The sequence below is a fragment of the Benincasa hispida genome, chromosome 1 (genome assembly GCF_009727055.1).
Source record: "Benincasa hispida cultivar B227 chromosome 1, ASM972705v1, whole genome shotgun sequence".
NCBI lineage: Eukaryota > Viridiplantae > Streptophyta > Magnoliopsida > Cucurbitales > Cucurbitaceae > Benincasa > Benincasa hispida.
Genome location: NC_052349.1, coordinates 96186917 through 96208143, shown reverse-complemented (window position 1 = coordinate 96208143; position 21227 = coordinate 96186917). Strand labels below are relative to the sequence as shown.

The following is a 21227-nucleotide window of genomic DNA, read 5'->3' as shown; positions in this document are numbered from 1 at the left end:
ACTGCTAGGAAGAAACAAAGGGAAAAATACTTAAAAAAGAAAAAGAGAATGAAAGGAAAATTGTCGGAAATAGCATCTTTAAGCTTTTACCTAACAAAATTAGCACAATTTTTTGAAAATTTGTTCAAATAATATTTTTGGTCCATCTTGGGCGAGATCGATGCTGAGAGTATGTTAAAAATTTTAATTTTTTTTCTTAACTTATTGTTTTGGGCTTGTCTTGCTACATCTCGTTTGATTATTTAGATAAAGAAATCGAAATATTATGTCAAATCTTTACAAAATTAAAAAATCACATTACCAAATATTACACAATTTAGTGAAATTTGAAAAATGATTGGTAAATTATTTAGATAATAAGTAAATCAATTTAGAAATTTGTGTAAATATAAATTGAAGTAACATTTGCAAGGTTTTATATAAGATTTGGGAAATACTACTAGAGGAAATTTATAAAGAAATAAGAGTTGGTATAGGATTTAGAAAAATGACATATAACTTGAAGAAATTATGTGAATCTCGGACAAAATATCATCAAAATTTTATTTAAGATTCTTTGAAAAACTCATTTAAAATTTTGAAAATTCATATAATAATAAAAACATAAATTAGGTTAAAGATTTGAAAAATTATAATTTGATATAATATTTAATAAAGACCCAGAAAATATGAAAAGATATAAGATTTGGTCATATGTACATAACAATTTATAAGTTATAAAAATTTAAAAAGTATTCTTACTCATTTTAAAAAAATGTGCTAATTTTACAAGTTGAAAACTTAAAAAAGTATTATTTCTGACCAATTTCCAAAAGAAAATCAAGAACAAGAAGAAGGGGAGAAGAAAAGGAACAGTGGCCCAACGTCTTTACGCCTCTCTTCCTGCTGTGTTTGCAGCTTCAGTCTCCACTGCATCTTCTTCAACTCCGGCGACGAACCCACTCGACGGCAGTCTTCTTCCTCGGCTAGTGAATTGCAGTGTTCGAACGGCAACGGCACTCAAACCACCACACCGCAACCTGCACCCTCGAGTGATCTTCTTCCCCGACTTAAGAGCGGCGTGGAACACCCACGACCGCGGCGATCTACTCCACCACGAGGGCCACACGCCGATCTGTGACGGCAGCGGGAACTCTCCTGGGTATCGGCGACGCGTTTCTTGGCTGATTAACGACCTTTGGCTGTGAGTGTGACCCATTCCGACGACCTCATATTTGATTACTCATAGAGTATATATATTTGCGAGTTTGAACTCGTTCGAACACAATCCAGGAAGGACCGAAGCCCTTGGTAAGATGTAGCTGGTAAATTTTTGTTTAGACCCTTTTGAACTCAATTAAAGTGTTTCGAAGTATCTTTTAACCTCAGAATTCTTCTGTATTTAGGTTCGGGTTAGTTTTGGATAGACTGAATTAGCATTTAAGGTGGACCTTGGATAAAGAACCCATTGGTAGCCCATCTGGAACCTTCTTTCGGTTTAAACTAAGGATGCTTGAAGTGGTTTCTCATTTGTCGAACGATTGTGTTTATGCATGAGATTGTTGAATAACATGATTATAATGGTTGACTGCTGAAATACGTGTGTTGGTATGCGAGGTACTGAATATATTTAGAGACTGTTTGCTTGTATGTAATGTTCGATTATGTTTCCTTCTCCAATTCTTGGTCATGTATGAATTGTAAATTAGCACGCTTTTATGATAAGGGAGCAATTGTTGATGGTTGGTATCCATCAAAACACATGCCCATTATTGTAAATAAAGTAATTTGTAGACGATAAACAACCCTAAATTCACCTTCCCCACCTTGGGTTCAAGCTTTTTGGCTCAAGAATTGCATCTACTTATGACCAATCAACCCTATCATAGGCCTTCTTGAAATTAAGTTTCAATAGAGAACCTTCCTGCTTCTTTGCTTTCCAGTCTCCTTTGGTTTTAGAGGCCACCAAAATGGTGTTATGGATTTGTCTCTCTTCATCAAAGTTAGCTTGTGAGTCATCAATAATGTGAGGAAACACGGTTTTAGTCTCTCAGCCATGGCTTTCGATATGATTTTTCTACAAGGATGTGACCAAACCAATCGGTCTAAAGTCTTTGACCTTTGATGCCTTTCCACATTGAGTCGTGTGGTGATCTGCCTTAGGGTTTTTCTATACCTTTTATTGTTTTTGGCTTTCTTTTAGTTTTAGTAAAATTTTAGAAGAAACAAGAAATAAGCAGCATGAAAGTCTATATATTTACAATTTCATGAAGCTTCCTCAATTCTTGTTTCTCAATGTCTCATTATCATAATGCTACACATGTATATATATAAATTTTTACATGTATTTAATTTTATTTTTGTTGTTCTTTAGTGCTCTTCACAAAAAGGAAAAAAAAAAGCGAAAAATACTTCAATTCCTTCACAAATATCAATTATTAGTATTAAATTGTGCCTTTGGATGCATAGGTGTCATGTCTAAATGTTAATAGGTGGTTTATGAACACTGGTAGTTCTACTTTTGTGATTTTGTATCGATGAACATTGCTTACCAAGTTGAGATAATACTACAGGTTTGGAAACTTCAAAGGGCTTGTTTAAGGAATCCTGTTAAATTATGAGTGTAACAATCAAAGATCTAGATATCATTTTCATAGTTTATTCAAATCTTAATTTTTCTTGGTCCTGAATTCTTTCAGATTGAAGTGGCAATGGCGTTTGATCCAATTTTAGATTACTCCAAAACCCACCGAATAGTCCTCCTTGTTGATCTCAACCCACTTCACCATCTCCAAAGCCCATCTTCATATCTCACTGCTGTCACTTCTACTGCCAAAATTCTACTATCTTTTCCTCCATTTTCATCCTCAACTCTCTTCTCCTTCAGATTCTTCTTTTCCTCTCTCTCTCCTCTCCTTTCCTCCTCCAAACTCCACAGTTTGATTCCTAGTTGCCCTCTTTCTCTCTCCTTTGACCACCCAACTGCAACTTTCCATTCTCTCTCAAATGCCATTGATCTGTTGTTGAAACTTCATCGATTTCCATTGTGTGAAGCTTCTGAATCGATGACCTCACAGGCTTCGTGTCTCGCAGCATCGATGCGTCAACTTTTGCATGACTATGCTTGGAACTCTGTGATGGAAGATTTGGAACTTAGAATGGCCTCTGAAAGTTTTGATTGCCTTGGTGTTAGAAAAAAATTGGTTGTTTTATTTTCACCATTTTCCGAATTGGTTGGATGTTTGTCTGGATTTCTGGGAGTGGCTATTGACGATGAATGTGTTAATGATCGGGATTTGTTTAGTAGAAGATTTTATGGGTTGTTTGAAAGTGTGAATGCTGCATTTTCGCAGAGGGATATTCAATTTAGTTGGATTAATGTTAGCCATGAGTCTGCTGATAATAGGATAAATAATGATGAGCTGAAAGAAAAAATTAGTTTTTTAAAGAGTGGAATTAGGAACTTAGGATGGGGATTTTGCTCGTCGAACTCCATAGTTTTGGGATCTGCGCTTCTTCCTTTTGGGCTGATTTACCCTAAGATAGGAATGCCTTTGAGAAATTTTGACATTTATAAGTTTCAGAAGAAAGTTCAAGCTCGACTGTGCCTTGAGATTTTGGATAAAAGCGAGAAGCCACTAGAATGCAAGTTTTGCAATCTTGAATTGTTTGATTGGAAGACATTGTTTGAAGACAGATCTGATGATCCTTTGCTTGTACCAGGAGGATTGAAAATGAGATCAGATGGCTATGAGCAAAGGAAAGTATCTTTGGACTTGCTTGGTGATGGTGCTGTAAAGCTACATGTTAAGGCTGTGCAGAAGTGTAGGGAATTAGTGAGATACAAGGGTCATTTATCTTATCCATTTCTTGTGCTTGAATTTCCAGAAGCGCCAGTAAAGATCATCCAGGGAAGTAATGGAAAATTTTTTGCTGATGAGGTTTTGGAAATGATGGCACTTGAACTGGATGACTGTAAAATGCCAAAACCTATTCCTTTTTTTCAGCTTCTTATGAGTTTTCTTTATGGGGAAGGTTATTGGGCATTGGTGTCTATTTCGAATGCCAATGGTGGTTCACATTTAGGAATCTTAAAACCTTTTATGGTTTCTTCAGCTCTTCTCTTTGTCATTGACAACGAATTCTACCCTCTCATGTTGGAGCCTACTAATGAAGATAGGTGTTTGGAAGAATTGGGGACTGAAAAAGGTAACAATACTTGCAAACTTGGTGGTGATTTGACCAGATCACATAATGTTGTTGATTTTGATGCTTCTCTTTCTGTTAAGTGTTCTCAAGATGGAGATGGTAAAATGAAAGCAGAGAAGAAAACTAGACATTCAATCCAAAAATTCACTTGGGCAGATTTTTACAAGGCAGCATTTGAACACGTGAAGATTGATCTTGAAAATGCTTACTTTGACAGATATTGTAATAGCTCAAAGAAATTGAAATTTTTCAAAAGCTGGGTAAAACAGATCAAGAAATCCACTTTATGTGGGCTTTTGTTACCGGAGAAGTTGCAATTACAGTGGGACATTCTCGTTAAAAAAGATGATAGTTTAAGATGGTTGCAACAAGAAAGCAAAGAACCAACAACATCATCAGGTCAAGAAAATCCCTTGGCTAAGGCCTCTGAAACATTGGCTGAAGCAACAATTGACCATCATTTGGAGACTTCCGAAGATTTTTTCAATAATCTTTCCAGTAAGATCCAGCAAGGACTCGAGTCCAAAGTTGTTGACTTGGGTGCATTGGCGGAGCGACTTGTGAGTTCAACTATATACTGGTTAAGTCAAAAGCAGGAAATGCAGGGAACTTCAGATGATCAACCAAATGCCAGAAAGTCTGATTCAAGTATCAGTTGTGCAGTTGCTACAAAACTAAATGAACTCTTGCTGAGGGAGCCCGAAGACTTGTCTACCAAGCCCAAGATCAGTGGCCTCCCCTTCGAGGAGTGTAGTACAGGATCTGCTGGACAAACCTCAGAACACATAGTCAGAGAGTATCCTTGGATTGAATTATTTATTTTTGCTTACTTATAGTTTTCTTATATTTCTTTTGAGATTGATAGTTGAATGATCTGAATCCATTTCCTTCATGCATTTTTTCTTAACAAGCACCAGACATGAATTGCAGATCTTTTTTCGATTGGAGATATTACGTTCGCTGATTATTCTCAATGTTAGTGAATCTATGAAGCAAAAGTTCGTCAAAGATATTTGTTTGCTTTTAGAGACAATTCAATGCCATTTGGAGGGAGGATTTTTTGGAGAGTGGAGCATAAAAAATTATGTTGGAAAAATCATAAAAAGCAGGTACTTGTTTCTGCGAAAAGTATATTTATCTTATTATTATTATTATTTTAATAAAAAAACTTGGAAGTATATTAGGTCAAAAGAGACCACCTAAAGGCAGGGGTTTGGGAGATCCCTTCTTGATAAGACTAGTTGCTAAAGGCTTTTCCAATTATGGTGAATCATAAAAAGATAAAATAGCTTACCACCATGCACCAACTACCCACCCGCTTCATCCCCCCTCCATTAATGAGACCTTTCACAAAAGCATTATTCAGAAAAATATCTATGGAACTACCCACAGGCCCTCCTACCCCAAATCACCTGCCCCCCCATTAATTCCCCTTAACCACCTTGGGCACTGTACATGCTTGCTTCCATTGACTTATCACCCACTATTAGTATACATGGGAGAAACTTTCATGATGATTGGTATCGTATCTTGAGAGCAGGCCAACAGAATATTAGTGACTTTTGTTCCATTATCCTATTCAACCAAACAAAGTCTATTTGAATCATGAAGACTTCGAACAAGCTTCTACACTCTAGAATACAAAAAAATTGGTACACAGTTACATCTCCACCCTCAAATTCACCCTCAAATTTGAATGTTGGAGCAATGAGTCATATCTCCAAGACCCCCAAGTCCCTTCCTATGGTGGATAAATCAAGGCACAAAACCTTTCAATAGATAAATAGTCAATAGAGCCTTGATATTTTTGAACCAATACACCTCCGATCATAAACTCTTGATGCTTAGGAATGGGGTATGAGTTCCTTTCAAGTTCAAAACATGTAGACTCTCCATCTTTCATTTGCTCCCAGGGTGGATGATTGGTGGAAAAAAGAATCCTTTTAATGGTTGATCGGGACATGGATTCATCTCGAAACCAAAGTCTCTAATAGTAAACGAAAAGCAACTATAATCCATTAAGGCTTTGGAACAATAAAATGTAAAATGGATCGATGATGATACAATATCTGGGAAGGTTATTGTTCCTATGCAAGTGTAGTTTTTTGTCTAGCAAGTCCTTCATGGAAGAGTAAACACCCAGGATTGTATTCAACGACATGCTACCTTGGTTTTGCACCCACAATGGTGTGATCTTTGTAGATAGGCGATGGCAGGAGAAGGATCAAGGATCTTGATAATCTTCTGTGGGGCTACTAGTTTACCTACTCTATCTGGAATGAGTGCTTTAGGATGTTTGGGGTTGATGTGGTTTGTGATAGGGATTGCTGGTCTTTGTTTGACGAGATTGTGATGAACTCGCCTTTTTTCATAAGGGGAGGATCTTGTGCCAGGCTTGTTGTTTAGTGCTCTTGTGGGCCGTGTGGATTGAGTGAAACAATAGACTTTTTAGTGGGACAAAATAGTCTTTGGAGAAGGTTTAGGAGGGGGGTGAGGTTTAGCGCTTTGTTATGGGCATCCGTTTGTTGTACTTTTTGATTATTATTTTTTTTGAAACGAAAACAAGACTTTTTTCATTGATATAATAAAAGAGCCAAAAGCTCAAATTACAATGAAACGAATAAAGAAAGAATACAATGTAAAAATCGGAATAACAAGAGAAAAAATGAAAAGACTAATCCTTGGAGTTGAAAGAGACTACAATAGAAGCACCCATAGAATGAACATTCCAAAACGAATTGAACAACTAGCAAAGAGTGAAGCTAGAGCCAAGAGTGATGGAGAACTTCGAAGCATAATAAAGCAGCTGATGCTTGGAGTAGAAAACATAACCAACATGACTAGAAAGATGCCATTGCAGAAGCCTCCCCTTAAACAATTTGAATTTTCTAAAGGACTTGTTAAGACCTCTCGAACTCAACTTTAACTAAAGAAAAAAATGGGGGCGACAGCTAAAACCATCATAACTTCCTTCAAACAAATTGATAAACACCAACCATTTAGAGATGCCTCCAAGCCTCTGGTGAACTACGGTAGGATCTTGAAGACTAAACAAAATAACAGCCCCAATAAAGCACAATCATCTAGAAACAAAACTCACCCAAGAACGATACCACAAGCATCTATTATTGAATGCAGAATGCTTAGGAATTTCACTCTTATCAAGAGGAGTAAATATAGAAACTTCAACCTTTCCAATCGAATGAGCTTCCTCTGGTTGAAATAATTGACAAATGTTGTTATCAAACCCATAAACTCTCTTCTTCATTTCATAAATCCTCTACTTCATATTTTTCAAGCTCTTTACTGCTAGCACTTGGTAATGAATCCCCTTCCGAATCCCCATCTTAGTCATGTTTTTTGTGATGAAAGTTGCTTGGATTACTAGCCGAGAGTCCTCTCACAAAATTTACATTTGAGCCAGGGATTTCAAGATCTGAAAGAGAAAAAGGAGAATAAGTCGAAGAAGATTTGTCAGACCTTTCAGGTATAAGCCGTAGGAGTTGAACTTTGACGCAGTGAGATTCAAACAAATCCGAGTTCACAATCATAAACTAAGAGTTTAGAAACGAAGTCTTTTTCCTGGCAAAATGCTTGGGAAAAGGCTTGAACAAGTTAAAAATCTTCTTTGTATCAACGGTTGAGAGTCACACGCTGGGGGAGAAGAATCCAGATTACTTTTGCAGTGGAGCAATGGAGAAGGGACTACCGGTTGAAGAGGGTTGCCATCACTTGAAATTCCAAGAGAGATTATTAGTGCAAGCATTTACTTCTTTTTCATTGAAGAAGGAACTTGTTGCTTTGTCCTTTAAAAGCTAGACCTCATTGGATAGGGAAATGAATGGACTTGAAACAACTTCAGGTGTGGGGCTGAAAATCTTGGAAAGTGAATCAGCAGAGACAACTATATTCTTGGCGGCAAAACCCATTTAAATTTCTTTCGAAGGGATGTCAAGGGTCACAATGTCTTCAGACGAGGGAATTCTTCAGACAAGGAAAAGCGGTTGAATCCATGCTCTGTTTCTTTGATGAGAAAATAGAGCTTTGTTGGACATTCGAAGTCTTCACAATGTCCACATAGTCTTCTCGTTGGTTTGGCAAAGCAATATTTGTTGACTCCCTTCTCGGGATAAAAGGCTTAGCAGAAGCTTCAAAATTTTTCTGAAATTCTAGGAGCATTAACACAAAAGAATTCCAGCCTTGCATTGATTCTCTGGAAGGAATATGAATAAAGTATTGTTATAATTCTATAGTTAGGGTTTTCCATTCTTATAAATATTTTGTGATATATTCCTTTTCTATGCTTTGTACACTTGTATATATTCATATCTTTTTTTGGAAACGGAAACGAGCCTCTTTATTATAATTAAATAAAAAGAGACTAATGCTCAAGGTACAAGAGAGTTATATGAGGAGCATGAATAAAGAACAAAATGAGAAAAACAAGGCAAAACTGAAAGAAAGGATCAGGAAGCGCACCCAGGCCTCTCAACTAGGTTGACACCCCCTAAGCACCCTCATCATGTTCATACAACGGCACAAAGGCCAAATAAAAACAAGCAAATTGATAAAGCGATAAACCGAAAGTAAAGCTAGACAACAAGCCTAAGAAGCGGGGGAGATGAAAGCTTGCCAATTCAAATTTAAATCTTGTATAGAGAAGTCTTCGAAGTCACTGTTTAAGGTATATATTCGTATCTTTGGTGAATGAATAGAGCATTCTGATTCTTTCTCAAACCTAAGAGTTTTACATGGTATCAGAGCTCTCTAAACAAACTTAGGGTTTTGTGAACCTTAGGGTTTGAGAATGTAGAACCCGTTTGTGATACGTTTAGGGTTTGTGGAGAGGTGAGTTTACACTTTTGCTCACAGTCGCCGTCTTTGGTTCGTTCGCCATCGTTAGCTACCGCAGGAAAAAAAAAGCTAGTTTTTTGACACTGCCCAGTTCGTCAAGGAGCCCAGCAGCCGATCTACAAAACCCCAAAGTTCAAATCTCATCTGACCAGCGCGTGGGGCTCACACACCGCTTGTTCCACAATCCACTCTGTCGTCTGTCCACGCGCTGGCGCGTGTAGGCACGTGTGCCATTTATTTTGGTTTGTCTTTTGTGGGTTTCTTCAGTTTTATTGACTCTTCTTGGTGGTGTGTTTGTTTGGGATATATAGATATACTCACTGCTTGTAAAGACATCTCTTCGGTAAATTAGGGTTTGATTCTCTACTGTTCGGTGTCTATTTTTTGAGGTAATGGCTGATAAGAAACCAGTAGTCATGTCTGAGATTGTTCCTATGGTGTCAAAAGTAATTGAACACAAGTTGAATGGATCCAACTACTATTCATGGAGATCAAATGTTCGCTACTTTATTAAGAGCATGGAGATGGATGATCACATCACAGAAGAGCCACTAATTGATGCTAATAAAAAGATTTGGTGGCGGATTCAAGAATGCTTCTACAGATCAAGAATTCTATTGACCGTGAAATCGTTGAACTAGTAAATCAATGTGAATTAGTCAAGGAACTATTGGAATATTTGGATTTCCTTTATTCAGGAAAGAGAATATTAATAGAGTGTTTGATGTTTGTAAGACTCTATATCAACCTGATCAAGGAGAAAACTCTCTTACAAGCTACTTTATGGATGTTAAAAATACATGCGCGGAATTCAATGCCTTGATGCCAATCAGCATGGATCCAAAAGTTTTAATGGCTCAACGTGAAAAGTTGTTTATCATGAGCTTTTTAGTAGGTCTTGCACCTAAATATGAGATGGCCAAAGATCAAGTGTTGTCAAGATCAAATATCTCATTGTTGAAAGAAGCTTACACTCGAATACTTCATATTGAGAAGACACAAGCAGTTACGTCATCTGATTCTAGTAGTGCTTTGATTGGGCGCACAAATGATTATAGAGGTAATAAGGGGGTTGAATCAAATAGCTCCAAAGGTCATCCCAATAACCAAAGATCAAATTCAAGAGGTATTGTTTGCTATTATTGTCATAAACCTGGCCATACGAAGCGTGAATGCAGAAGATTGATGAATAAGGGTCAGAGGATGCCATCGCCCTTTGCACATGTCGCCTCTACCCCTAATAATCTTGACAAGTCAATTATGATTTCTGCAGAGGAGTTTGTTAAATTTCAGCAATATCAAGAGTCATTAAAGGCATCATCTTCTACTCCCATTATGGCCATCGCAGAGACAGGTAACATTTCTAAATGCCTTCTTTCCTCCACGTCAAAATTGGTCATTGACTCTAGCGCTACAGACCATATGACAGATAACCTAGTTTATTCTCTAACCTTTGTACATCTACCACTTCACCTAATGTCACTATAGCTGATGGAACCTCCACTCCTGTTTTAGGATCAGGAGTCGTCGATCTTACTGAATCAATTTCTTTGTCATCAGTTTTAAATTTACCACATTTCTTGTTTAATTTGATTTCGATCAGTAAAATCACTCGTGATCTTCATTATTGTGTCTCATTTTTTCCTGGTTATTGCTTATTTTAGGATCTTACGACGAAACAGACTATTGGTAAAGGGCGTGAATTTGAAGGTCTTTACATCTTTGAACCATAAACACCTACGACCATTACATGCTCAAGCGTGTCGTCTCCCTTTAAAGAGCATTGTCGTTTAGGTCATCTGTCAATCTTTGTGTTGAAGAGTTTTCGTCCACAACTTCAACATTTGTCTTCTTTAGATTGTGAGTCATGTCAGTTTGCTAAATTTCATCGTTTGAGTTTGTATCCTCGAGTCAATAAACGAACTAGTGCTCATTTTGAATTAGTCCATTCTGATGTTTGGGGTCCATGTCCTGTTGAGTCCAAAGGAGGGTTTAGGTATTTTGTTACATTTGTCGATGACTATTCTTGTGTTACGTGGTTATATTTAATGAAAAGTTGTTTTGAGTTACTTTCTCATTTTCATAACTTCCATACTGAAATTCAAACTCAGTTTAGTGGTACTCTTAAAATCCTACGGAGTGATAATGTTAAGGAATATTTCTCTCATACACTCAAGTCTTATTTAGATACCCATGGCATTCTTCATCAATTTTCTTGTGTCGATACTCCATCTCAAAATGGGGTTGCAGAATGGAAGAATCGTCATCTCCTTGAGACAGTCAGAGCTTTGATGTTTCAGATGCATGTTCCAAAATCTTTTTGGGCTGATGCTGTTTCCACAGCTTGTTTCTTAATAAATCGCATGCCCTCTTCCATTCTTAAGGGTGAGATATCTTTTCGTACTTTATGCCCCAAGCAACATTTGTTTTCCATTCCACCCAAAATATTTGGTTATACCTGCTTTGTTCGGGATGTTCGGCCTCAACATACCAAGCTGGATCCAAAGTCCTTAAAATGTATTTTCCTTGGTTATTCTCGTGTTCAAAAGGGGTATCGGTGTTATTGTCCTAGTCTAAATAAATATTTTGCCTCTCATGATATCACATTTTTTTTAACATACCCCATTTTTTTCATCACCGTCTTTCTCTTCGAATAAGAGTCAGGGGGAGCATAAGGAATTAGAGGATGATTTCTTTGTCTACGCAGTTATTTCTCCTTTCGATCCTCTTCCTGATTCATCTCTACCTGTGGCTACCTCTACTCTTCCACCCATCGTTGAGGTCTATACTTGACGACAACCTCCTTCAGTTCCATGCCCTGTACCAAAGTCTTCTTCGTCATTGGATCCAGAAACGAGTGATGATTTTCCTATTGCTTTACGTAAAGGTAAACGTACATATGCTCATCCTATTTCCTCTTTTGTTTCATATAACCATTTGTCGCCTTCCATATGTTCATTCATTGCATCGTTAGAGTCTGTATCCATCCCTAAAACTGTTCATGAGGATTTGTCTCATCCTGGTTGGTGTGCCGCAATGGTGGAGGAGATGACTGCCTTAGATGATAATTGTACTTGGGATTTAATTTCTTTCCCTGCAGGAAAGAAAGCTATTAGTTGCAAATGGGTGTTTGCAGTTAAAGTCAATCCTGATGGTTCTGTTGCTTGGTTAAAAGCACGCATTGTAGCGAGCGAAAGGCTATGCACAAACTTATGGCGTTGACTATGTTGATACTTTTTCTCCTGTAGCAAAAATGGCATCTGTGAGGTTGTTTATTTCATTAGCTTCAATCAATCATTGGCCTTTACATCAACTTGATATTAAAAATGCATTTCTTCATGGTGATCTTCAAGAAGAGGTGTATATGGAGCAACCATCAGGGTTTGTTGCTCAGGGGGAGAATGGAATGGTGTGTCGCCTTCGTAAATCCTTGTATGGATTAAAGCAGAGCCCACGAGCTTGGTTTGGTAAATTTAGCCAGGTGATTGAAAGCTTTGGAATGCGGAAGAGCACGTCAAATCACTCGGTCTTTTTTAAGAGATCTGAGGGTGGTGTCTTCTTGTTAGTCGTATATGTGGATGATATTGTGATTACTGGTGATGATGCTTTAGGATTCAGTCTCTAAAGACCTTTCTTCATAGTCAATTTCGTACAAAAGATTTGGGCATGTTGAAATTCTTCTTAGGAATTGAGGTAATAAGAAGCAAGAAAGGAATTCTATTATCACAGAGAAAATATGTACTTGATTTGTTGACTGAAACAGGAAAGCTAGGGGCTAAGCCATGTAGTACACCCCAATAATGCCCAACTTACAACTCACAAAAGATGGAGAATTGCTAAAAGATCTTGAAAGATATAAGAGGTTAGTGGGAAAACTTAATTACCTTACAGTGACTCGACCCGACATAGCCTATTCAGTAAGTATTGTGAGTCAGTATATGTCATGCCCCATAGTTGATCATTGGGTTGCATTGGAACAGATTCTTTGTTATATGAAGGCTGCTCCCGAGCGTGGTTTATTATATAAGGATTATGGTCATACTAATATTGAATATTTCTCAGACGCCGATTGGGCAGGATCTAAAGAAGACAGAAGATCAACCTCAGGGTATTGTGTTTTTGTTGGTAGTAATTTGATTTCTTGGAAGAGTAAGAAGCAAAATGTGGTGTCACGTTCAAGTGCGGAATCAGAATATAGAGCAATGGCACAATCTGTGTGTGAATTGATTTGGATATATCTTTTTGTTGAGTTGGGATTTGAAATCACCACATCGACAAAGTTGTGGTGTGATAATCAAATAGCACTTCATATTGCGTCTAATCCAGTATTTCATGAAAGGACTAAACATATTGAAGTTGATTGCCATTTTGTACGTGAGAAAATTCAACAAGGGTTGATGTCTACAGGATATGTGAAGACTGGAGAACAATTAGAAGATATCTTCATGAAGCATTGGATGGAAGACGTATAGATTATCTATGTAACAAGTTGGGCATGATTAACATATATGCTCCAACTTGAGGGGGAGTTATAATTCTATAGTTAGGGTTTTCCATTCTTGTAAATATTTTGTGATATTTTCCTTTTCTATGCTTTGTGCACTTGTATATATTCATATCTTTGGTGAATGAATAGAGCATTTTGATTCTTTCTCAAACCTAAGAGTTTTACAAGTATCTACCCCAAAAGATGGCCAAACAATGCATTGCATAATCCATCCTGAGGAACCATGGAACTTAGATAAATTTGTGACACCTGAACCATCACAGCCGTTCCTCACAAAGAAGTGTGAAGCAAAACCCTTGATCAGTAATTATTAGCTTAATGCCATTCTTTTGGGTCGAAGCTTGTTCTTGTAGGTAGTTGAGGGCTTTTAGGCCTGGTGTATTCTAGCAATTTTCTCACTTAAAGCTTAGTTTCTTAATTTTAGGGGAAAAAAAATTTCTCAGGTAGGGTGCAAAATGTGTCTACCAGCAACATATTTGGATCTTCCACTGAATGCAAGGTGGAAAGGGAAAGGGACCTACTTTGCTAAAGTGGTTTGTCTGACTCTTGTCCAAGCTACTCTTTCAATCTTACTCATTTATTACTTAACTTCCTGTGGCATGGAAGCAAGGAAAAAGGGGATATCCACCTTATTGCAAAAAGTTCCTCTTCCCATAGAAGAGAGAGGTCTGGGAATTAGTGACATCAATTGGAAGAGTCGAGCGTTGTTATTGTTGAAATATTGGATCTAAAGGTTTTATGTTGAGAAAACACCATGAATTGGCTCGGTGGTTTATAAAGGCCTGGTAAATAATAAAGAACTGTTTACATAAAGAACTTAGAGAGAATGGGTTCAATTTATGGTGATCACCTACTTAAAATTTAATATAGTTTCTTTGGCAACCTAAAATAGTAGGGTTAGACTGTTTTCCCATAAGAATAGTTGATGTTAGGAGTGCAAAGCAAACCCCACATTGGTTAGGGAAGGAAGTGATAATGGGTATATAAGTGAGGGCTTATCTCTATTGGTATGCTGCCTTTTAGGTGGTTCCAAAAGCAACGCATGAGGGCTCAAAGTAGATAATATCATACCATTGTGGAGATAGAGGAGGTTCCATTGTCCTTATCAATTGGTATCCTTGTCGTGATTTGTATCTAACTGTGTGGGTAAAATCCTCAAATTTTAAACAAAAAAATTTAGTGAGCCTCGTTCATGATCTATCTGGATAGTCTTGTTGTCTCCCCTACCTTGATAAGAACAAGTGTGATATGTGCTCATGCTCATGCTCTATATGGATGTTGACTCAAGATGAACAGGATGCACCTTGGGATAAAGAGCAAGATCAATTAGGATGAAGTGGATGTGGCTTAAGATGAAGAGCAAGCTCTCATGGTTGGGAGCGGACGAATTTGTTCAAGGAGGGGCTGAAAGAGTGGTACTTTGTTCAAGGGGAGGTTTGTTAGGAGTGCAAACAAAGTCCAAATTGGTTAGGGAAGGAAAAGATCATGGGCATATAAGTGAGGACAATTATCTCCATTGGTATGAGGTCTTTTGGGTGGTTCCAAAAACAAAGCCATGAAGATTTATGCCCAAAGTTGGTATTATCATACCATTCTAGAGATAGGTGGATGTTTGAAGAGATTGATTTTCATGCTTCCATTCTTAGCTATAAAGTGGGGAACTTTCCCTTCAACTACTTGGGGTTTCCCATTGGGGGAAAGCATGGTGCCATGGGAAGGTCTGAGGAGAAGTTTAAAATGAAGATTGATAAGTGGCGTGGCTTGACTCTCTCGAAAGTTGTTTGATTATTTCTTGCTCAGTTGGTTCTTAAAGCTTTTGACTACTCGTACATTTTTTCGCACTCTCAAACTAGAGAATACATGAAGGAAATTTAACTAGAGTTAGTACACCCAAACTTAAAGTGTTTCTAATTGGGATGAGTTGAAACCAAAGCCATAAGCTCCTTTTATGATATTTGAAGAATCTACCGCTCTTGCTACATCCATTGTCTTCACTGTCAGGCGACAACCATATAGGATCATAAGTTTTTTAATCTTTTTAATGAAAGACATTCTACAAAATTTCATTGATGAGGAGATGAAATTTCAAGAGTGGACCACTCAGAAAACTAGGACCTACTCCATCATAAAGAGTAGACCACTTTGAATGACACCTTCCAAGGTTTTTCTTTTTCATCACATGTTGATAAACCTCGTTGAAATCTATGGGTGCTATTTTCACCTACATAGCTCACTTGGAAATTCTTCAGTCATCATTATAACTTCCACCACACATTTTGCATAACTGCCAAGTCAATGTCCATGTAGGGGTGGGGTGTGAGGAAAAATCGAAAAATCACTTAAACCGACCGAACGGTTGGTCGATTTAGTTTCGAACCGGTCGGTCTGTCGGTATTTTCAGGTTGAAGATATACAAAGACCAAAAATATTCGGTTGAGTTTGGGTTAAGCAAAAAAAACATATTAGAAAACTGAACCAGCCGATAAAATATATACAATAAACATTACAATTGGTTTGATTGGTCAGGAGGCACACATAAAACCTTAAGGTCGCGGGATCGAGACTGGGTAAGCGCGAAATTTTGTTTTATTTCCCAAAAGACAATTTGCAATTTGTGGATTTCCTCCACTTAGCCCACCCAAGCACACAATTAAAACGGTAAATTGCAAATCAAGCCGACCAAACCGCCAGTTCGAGCGGTTCGAGTAGTGTGGTTTCTTGTAAGGTCAATTCGATTCCGATTTTCTGTATTTCCTTAACCAAATAATTGGTTCGGTTCTGGTTTTCTACAAAAATCGATTCGAACCGAATCGCTTACACCCCTATGCTCATGTGCAAAACTTGTAAAACAGCTTAAATCACATCTTCTATCATGGCAAGACTTTTTTTTTTGAACCTTTGCTAGAATCCACCACTCCTAGACTCTACTGGACCACATCACCGCTTAACTTGCTCTTGGGTAACTCAAATTTTATTAACACATCCTTAACTTGCACTTGCCACAAGTCGAAGTTGTAATCATTCCATCTGATTTTTCCACATCAAACTTTTCTAGATTTGTAAAGCTTCACACATGCTTCACTCTTGAAGTTTTGATACCACTTGTTGGGAAAAACCTCATACTACTGCAAGAATAAGAAAAAAATAATCGAGACATTAAAAGAAAACAAAACTTGGAAACACAAGTGTTTACGTGAACTCCAAAACTCCGAGAAAAATCATGACCCATCACTATGTGAAAAATTGTTATAGTCACACAAAATTCTCTCCTGTTCCCAATCACAAGAACATTCTCAAAGGTTGTTTACTCATACCTGTTTTCTTCCTCTCAAACTAGAGAATACATAAAGAGACTTTAACTAAAGTTAGTACATCCAAGCTTAAAATGTTTCTAACTAAGACGATTTGAAACCAAGACCATAAGTTCCTTTTATAGTGCTTGGAGCTCATCACTTCTATGAACCTCTCCGATGTGGGGCAGTCACTCTTTTAATATTTTGTCAAAATTCAACCGAAAGTCTTTTTTTTTCTTTTTTTTTTTTAAAATTATTTTCTTTTTAATGGGACCTTAGCCATTGTTGTATTACCATGATGTTCTACAATAAAGATCCCCATGAATCTATGTTTCACCAAATTGGTGCCTCCTTTGCAAAAAGGATGAGAAACATTACATCTATTCATGTCTTGTAAATACATTATCCTTTTGGAGGATTTTATTGGTTGCTTTTAACCGTTTCACTGCATTACTGAGACGTTGGTTTGTATGGTCTCCCTACGGAGTGAGGACTAATCGTATTTTTCTAACAAGGAGAATGGTTTCAATTGTTTTCTCAACATTCAGCTTTTTTGGTCATTATTTGATGTATAGCCAAAAGAGAGATAAAAGCAGAATTCTCTCCAAGAATTTAATGAAGTCTTTATCATGAATCCAAAGTTATTGAATACAAGGAAAGAATTCTCTATTTATAGAGAATTAAATGTAAGATAGGATCCTAAAAGGATGACTAAAAAGAAACTAAAAAACTAATTAGAAAACTAAAATCTAAGATTAACCAAGATCAATTTGAATTTTCCAAATTATCTCAATTCTATTACATCATTACCTTTAGGTTTATTATGTTTTCAAGAACTTATTATATATTAGTTTTTCTATTATTGAAAACGTATTCACGTAATATATTAATTTTGAAAGACCAAATTGGACAAATGAAAGTTCATAGACTAAAATTGTATGACTAAAATGGCATCTTAATGTTCTTTAAACAATTCTTTCAAGTTTAAAAGTTCAAATGTTGAAGGAACAAGGTCACGAATTTTGATCTCACAAATCAACAAAATTCAACTTCTTTATGACCACCCTACATGAAAATCTATAAAGGAACATATATTTGTTTGGGTGGTTAGTGGTTGTTATGAACACCAACATATATGCACTGAAACATGGCTTTAAGGCTTGTTATAAACATCAGCATATAGCATATTTAGTATTTACTCTGGGGAATGACTTTATTACATTGGTTTTTTGGACAAATTCCAAAAACCACCCCTGAAGTATGGTGGTAGTTGCAACTACACTCAAAATTTTAACTGTAGAAATTGGGCCCTCAAAACTTCTACAAATGTTAAAATTGAATCCTCAAACTTACAATAGTTGTAGAAATTGGACCCTCAAATGATAAAAATTGAATCTCAAACTTATATAATCAATTCTAAAATTATGCAAGTCTTAGGGTCCAATTTTAACATTTGTACAAGTTTGAGAGCTTAATTTTTATAATTGAAAGTTTGAGAGTGTAATTGCAACTACTACCATACTTTAGGAGTGGTTTTTGCGAGTTTTCCTTGTTTTTCTATGTTAGGTTCCTTATTCCTCTATAGGGTTCAATATTATTATTTCTTTCATTGCATCTTCTGTATGTATATGCATCGGGATTAGTTTATGGATCTCTCGGGTTGGATCAAATGATTTGTTTCAGATTCAAATTTTTGTTGTTGATGGATGGACATTTTAATTATCTTATTTGCTTAAAATTTCAGGTATTGCCAAAGTCTAGGAGATATTGTGAATAAGATCTATGAAAAAATGGATTTGTTGTTGTTTGTTGATGAGAATATATCTACCAATCACCCTCTCTACAGTGAGGATAGCAATCATTCTTGGAGAGACAACTTACTTAGCGATGAAGTCGGTGACAACTATAGCTCCAATGATCCAGTTTCAGGGGAAAATAAAACCCATGAAAAAAACAATGAAAAATCTCCAGGGATCAATAATGTCTACACTTGCAAACTGATCAAAGCTCAAGAAATGAGAGAAAGGGCCAGAAGATTTGCATCTTTCACGAGTTGGGTACCAGATTTGCACCGAGTTTGGGCACCAAAGCAAACAAAGGCAAGGAAACCTAAGATGAATCATCTTAAAAAGGCATCGAAAAGGAAGTACCCAAATAGGGAAAGCAATGACCTGGTTTGTGAGACTCCAGAAAAAAGTCACTCGTTCCAAAGAGAGCACCAAGATGGCGATGAAGAAGCTGTTAAGAATGGAAATCAGTCATGTCGTTCTGTTTCCAAGGCATTATTTAATGACACAGATTCATAGCTTTTAACAATACCTGGAAAAAACCTCCCATTAGTTGTAAAATAACTAGCAGTTCATCTATAGCTTTACTTGTAACTCTCCTCTTGTATATAGCAAAGATCAACCAACTTCTGAAGAAGCTGTGTATTTGCTTTTCAATTTTCTAGTTTGAACATCATCCACTCTTTTCACTCGGTTTATATATTTGTTCATTTCTGCTTTCTTGTGGTCAGAGTGGCTGAAAAAAACATGTCCTTCCCTATAAAGGAAAAGTAATATACGGTTTTCTTTGATAGCGTTGTCTTCCTGTCTTCCTTACTCTTGGTGTAAATTGAATACTCTCTGTTTACTCTTAAATAGTTTTTCTTCTATGTTGTCCAGTTGGAAATGTCTCTTTTGGATTGAGGCTTTGTCTCAATCGTTTCAATTGGTTATACTTCCACATTTAATATATGGTTGTCTCATCTTAACACTGCTAATTTTCTTGTGTGTTGTTTTGTTTTCTAAGATTGAACGGGTGGCAATGGAGCAAAACAGCGAAAAAGAGTTAAGGATGTCTGGGAACATGTGAGCAAACGAGGCATGCGAGAGCCTAAGCTGGAAATCTATCTAAAGGCTGGGGTCATTCCTCATGGCGTAGAAGGTTCTTTCTATTGCTTGTGCATTTACAATTCATTTCTTTTATTATTGTATTCTTTTTATTCAATCAATGGCAAAATTGAATATTCTTGTCACAGCTTTTAATATTGGCGTTGCATGAAAGTTACACATCTTTCTGTAGAAATATTAGGCAAGGGTTCAAGATGCGCTCAAGCACGCCTTTTTATGGAAAGGCACAATGCGAGAAGCATTCCCATTGCTTCAATGTTTGTGCCTTTTAGCTACCGTGAACATGTTCAGGCTGACACGTGCTCGCTTGACAAAAAGTTGAAAGAGGAAGAAGAGACAAAGATTGTTCGTTGTATAGATGTTGATGCAGTGTAAAATCATCAAAGATCTTATTTTATTCTTACTAGGATACTTTCTTTTAATGTATAGTTTTTATAAGAAGATTTTGTATCTTATGATTATTTATTGAAATAAAAAATTCAAAATTCAGATGATATCAAAACGTCGAATGTTTTGAAAATCTCAAAATTTTAAGTATCGTTTGGAGTACCAACTAAAAGTTGGTAGAATGGATTATTGTAGCCTACTCTATATTTGGCACACTAAATATAATAGTGGTGTGGACAACTATTTATAACCTATAATTAATTATATTAAATACTATTTAAAAAAAAATCTTATAAATAAAAAAATCCAAAAAATATTTATACTTTATAGTAAAAAGTTATATAAAATGTAAATTTTTTTAATTTTTTTTTATATTTAAAAAGATCCCATTTTAAAAGTCTCTTAGCTATAATATTTACTAATTTTTATTTATCCTCTTTTTTTTTTTAGTTATAGTATTTAGTATTTTCTATCTAAACAAAAATAATTTATATCTCAAACAAATTAATATAGCGGAGATTAAAATGGCCTGTATTCAAATTATTATAGCGCAGATTAATCAATCTGCCTACCAATGTTCCTAAGTTTTTTAAACCCTAAAAGACCTTAGCCACTGCTGCCGCTGTCGATCATATCTGATTGCTCGCCACTGTCGGTCAATTACACATCTCCGTCGAAAGTTGTCTCAGCCGCCAGTCAATCTCCGTTTCTCCAGACGTTCCATCTCCGCTGCTTGATTTGTTCGCGAGTTATCACGACCGATCGTCCTTGTCAGCGTAGTCGCGCCGCCCTATTCAGCCCATCGTCCCAGCCGCCCGAGTTCGACTCGCGAACGATCAGCAAGTGAAGGACCGATCCTTTTACGCCAGTACTGTTGCGAGACTTGTACTTCAAAAATCCTTGAATCTCCGTTTCAGTTCCATAAAGGGGTAAATATCCGGATTCAAAGCCCATTGAATACCCAGCTCCCCTAGCGGAAGGAGTACACGCACTTGATCGGATCTGATTTGCGCCGGTCAGATCTGCATCGTCTAGTCGAGAATCGTCCAATCAGATGCATCGTCGGTCCCTGTCATCCACATCCCAGATTTATGCCGCTCGGAA

At 36.8% G+C, this 21227-nt stretch overlaps 1 protein-coding gene across 5 annotated transcripts; it reads left to right on the top strand.

Annotated features, from left to right (window-relative positions):
- The first annotated feature begins 797 nt into the window (after positions 1-797).
- LOC120071347 lies at positions 798-19425 on the top strand. Of its 5 annotated transcripts, XM_039023586.1 has the most exons (5): positions 798-1290; positions 1386-1450; positions 2679-4984; positions 5106-5297; positions 18587-19425. In XM_039023586.1, exons 3-5 carry the CDS (start codon positions 2691-2693, stop codon positions 19146-19148), a joined length of 3048 nt encoding a protein of 1015 aa, XP_038879514.1. In that variant the 5' UTR covers positions 798-1290; positions 1386-1450; positions 2679-2690; the 3' UTR covers positions 19149-19425. The 5 variants fall into 5 exon arrangements, with proteins under 5 accessions (XP_038879514.1, XP_038879523.1, XP_038879500.1 ...); XM_039023595.1 differs by lacking the exon at positions 1386-1450 and having other exon boundaries at positions 798-1183; XM_039023572.1 differs by lacking the exon at positions 1386-1450.
- The last annotated feature ends 1802 nt before the right edge of the window (positions 19426-21227 follow it).

Bases quoted from the DNA above. Each gene is read 5' to 3' on its own strand.
- LOC120071347 (XM_039023595.1), top strand. From the start codon at position 2,691: ATGGCGTTTGATCCAATTTTAGATTACTCCAAAACCCACCGAATAGTC. The intron at 4,985-5,105 runs GTATCCTTGGAT...AACAAGCACCAG, and splicing joins TCAGAACACATAGTCAGAGA to ACATGAATTGCAGATCTTTT. The intron at 5,298-18,586 runs GTACTTGTTTCT...TTAAAATTTCAG, and splicing joins GGAAAAATCATAAAAAGCAG to GTATTGCCAAAGTCTAGGAG.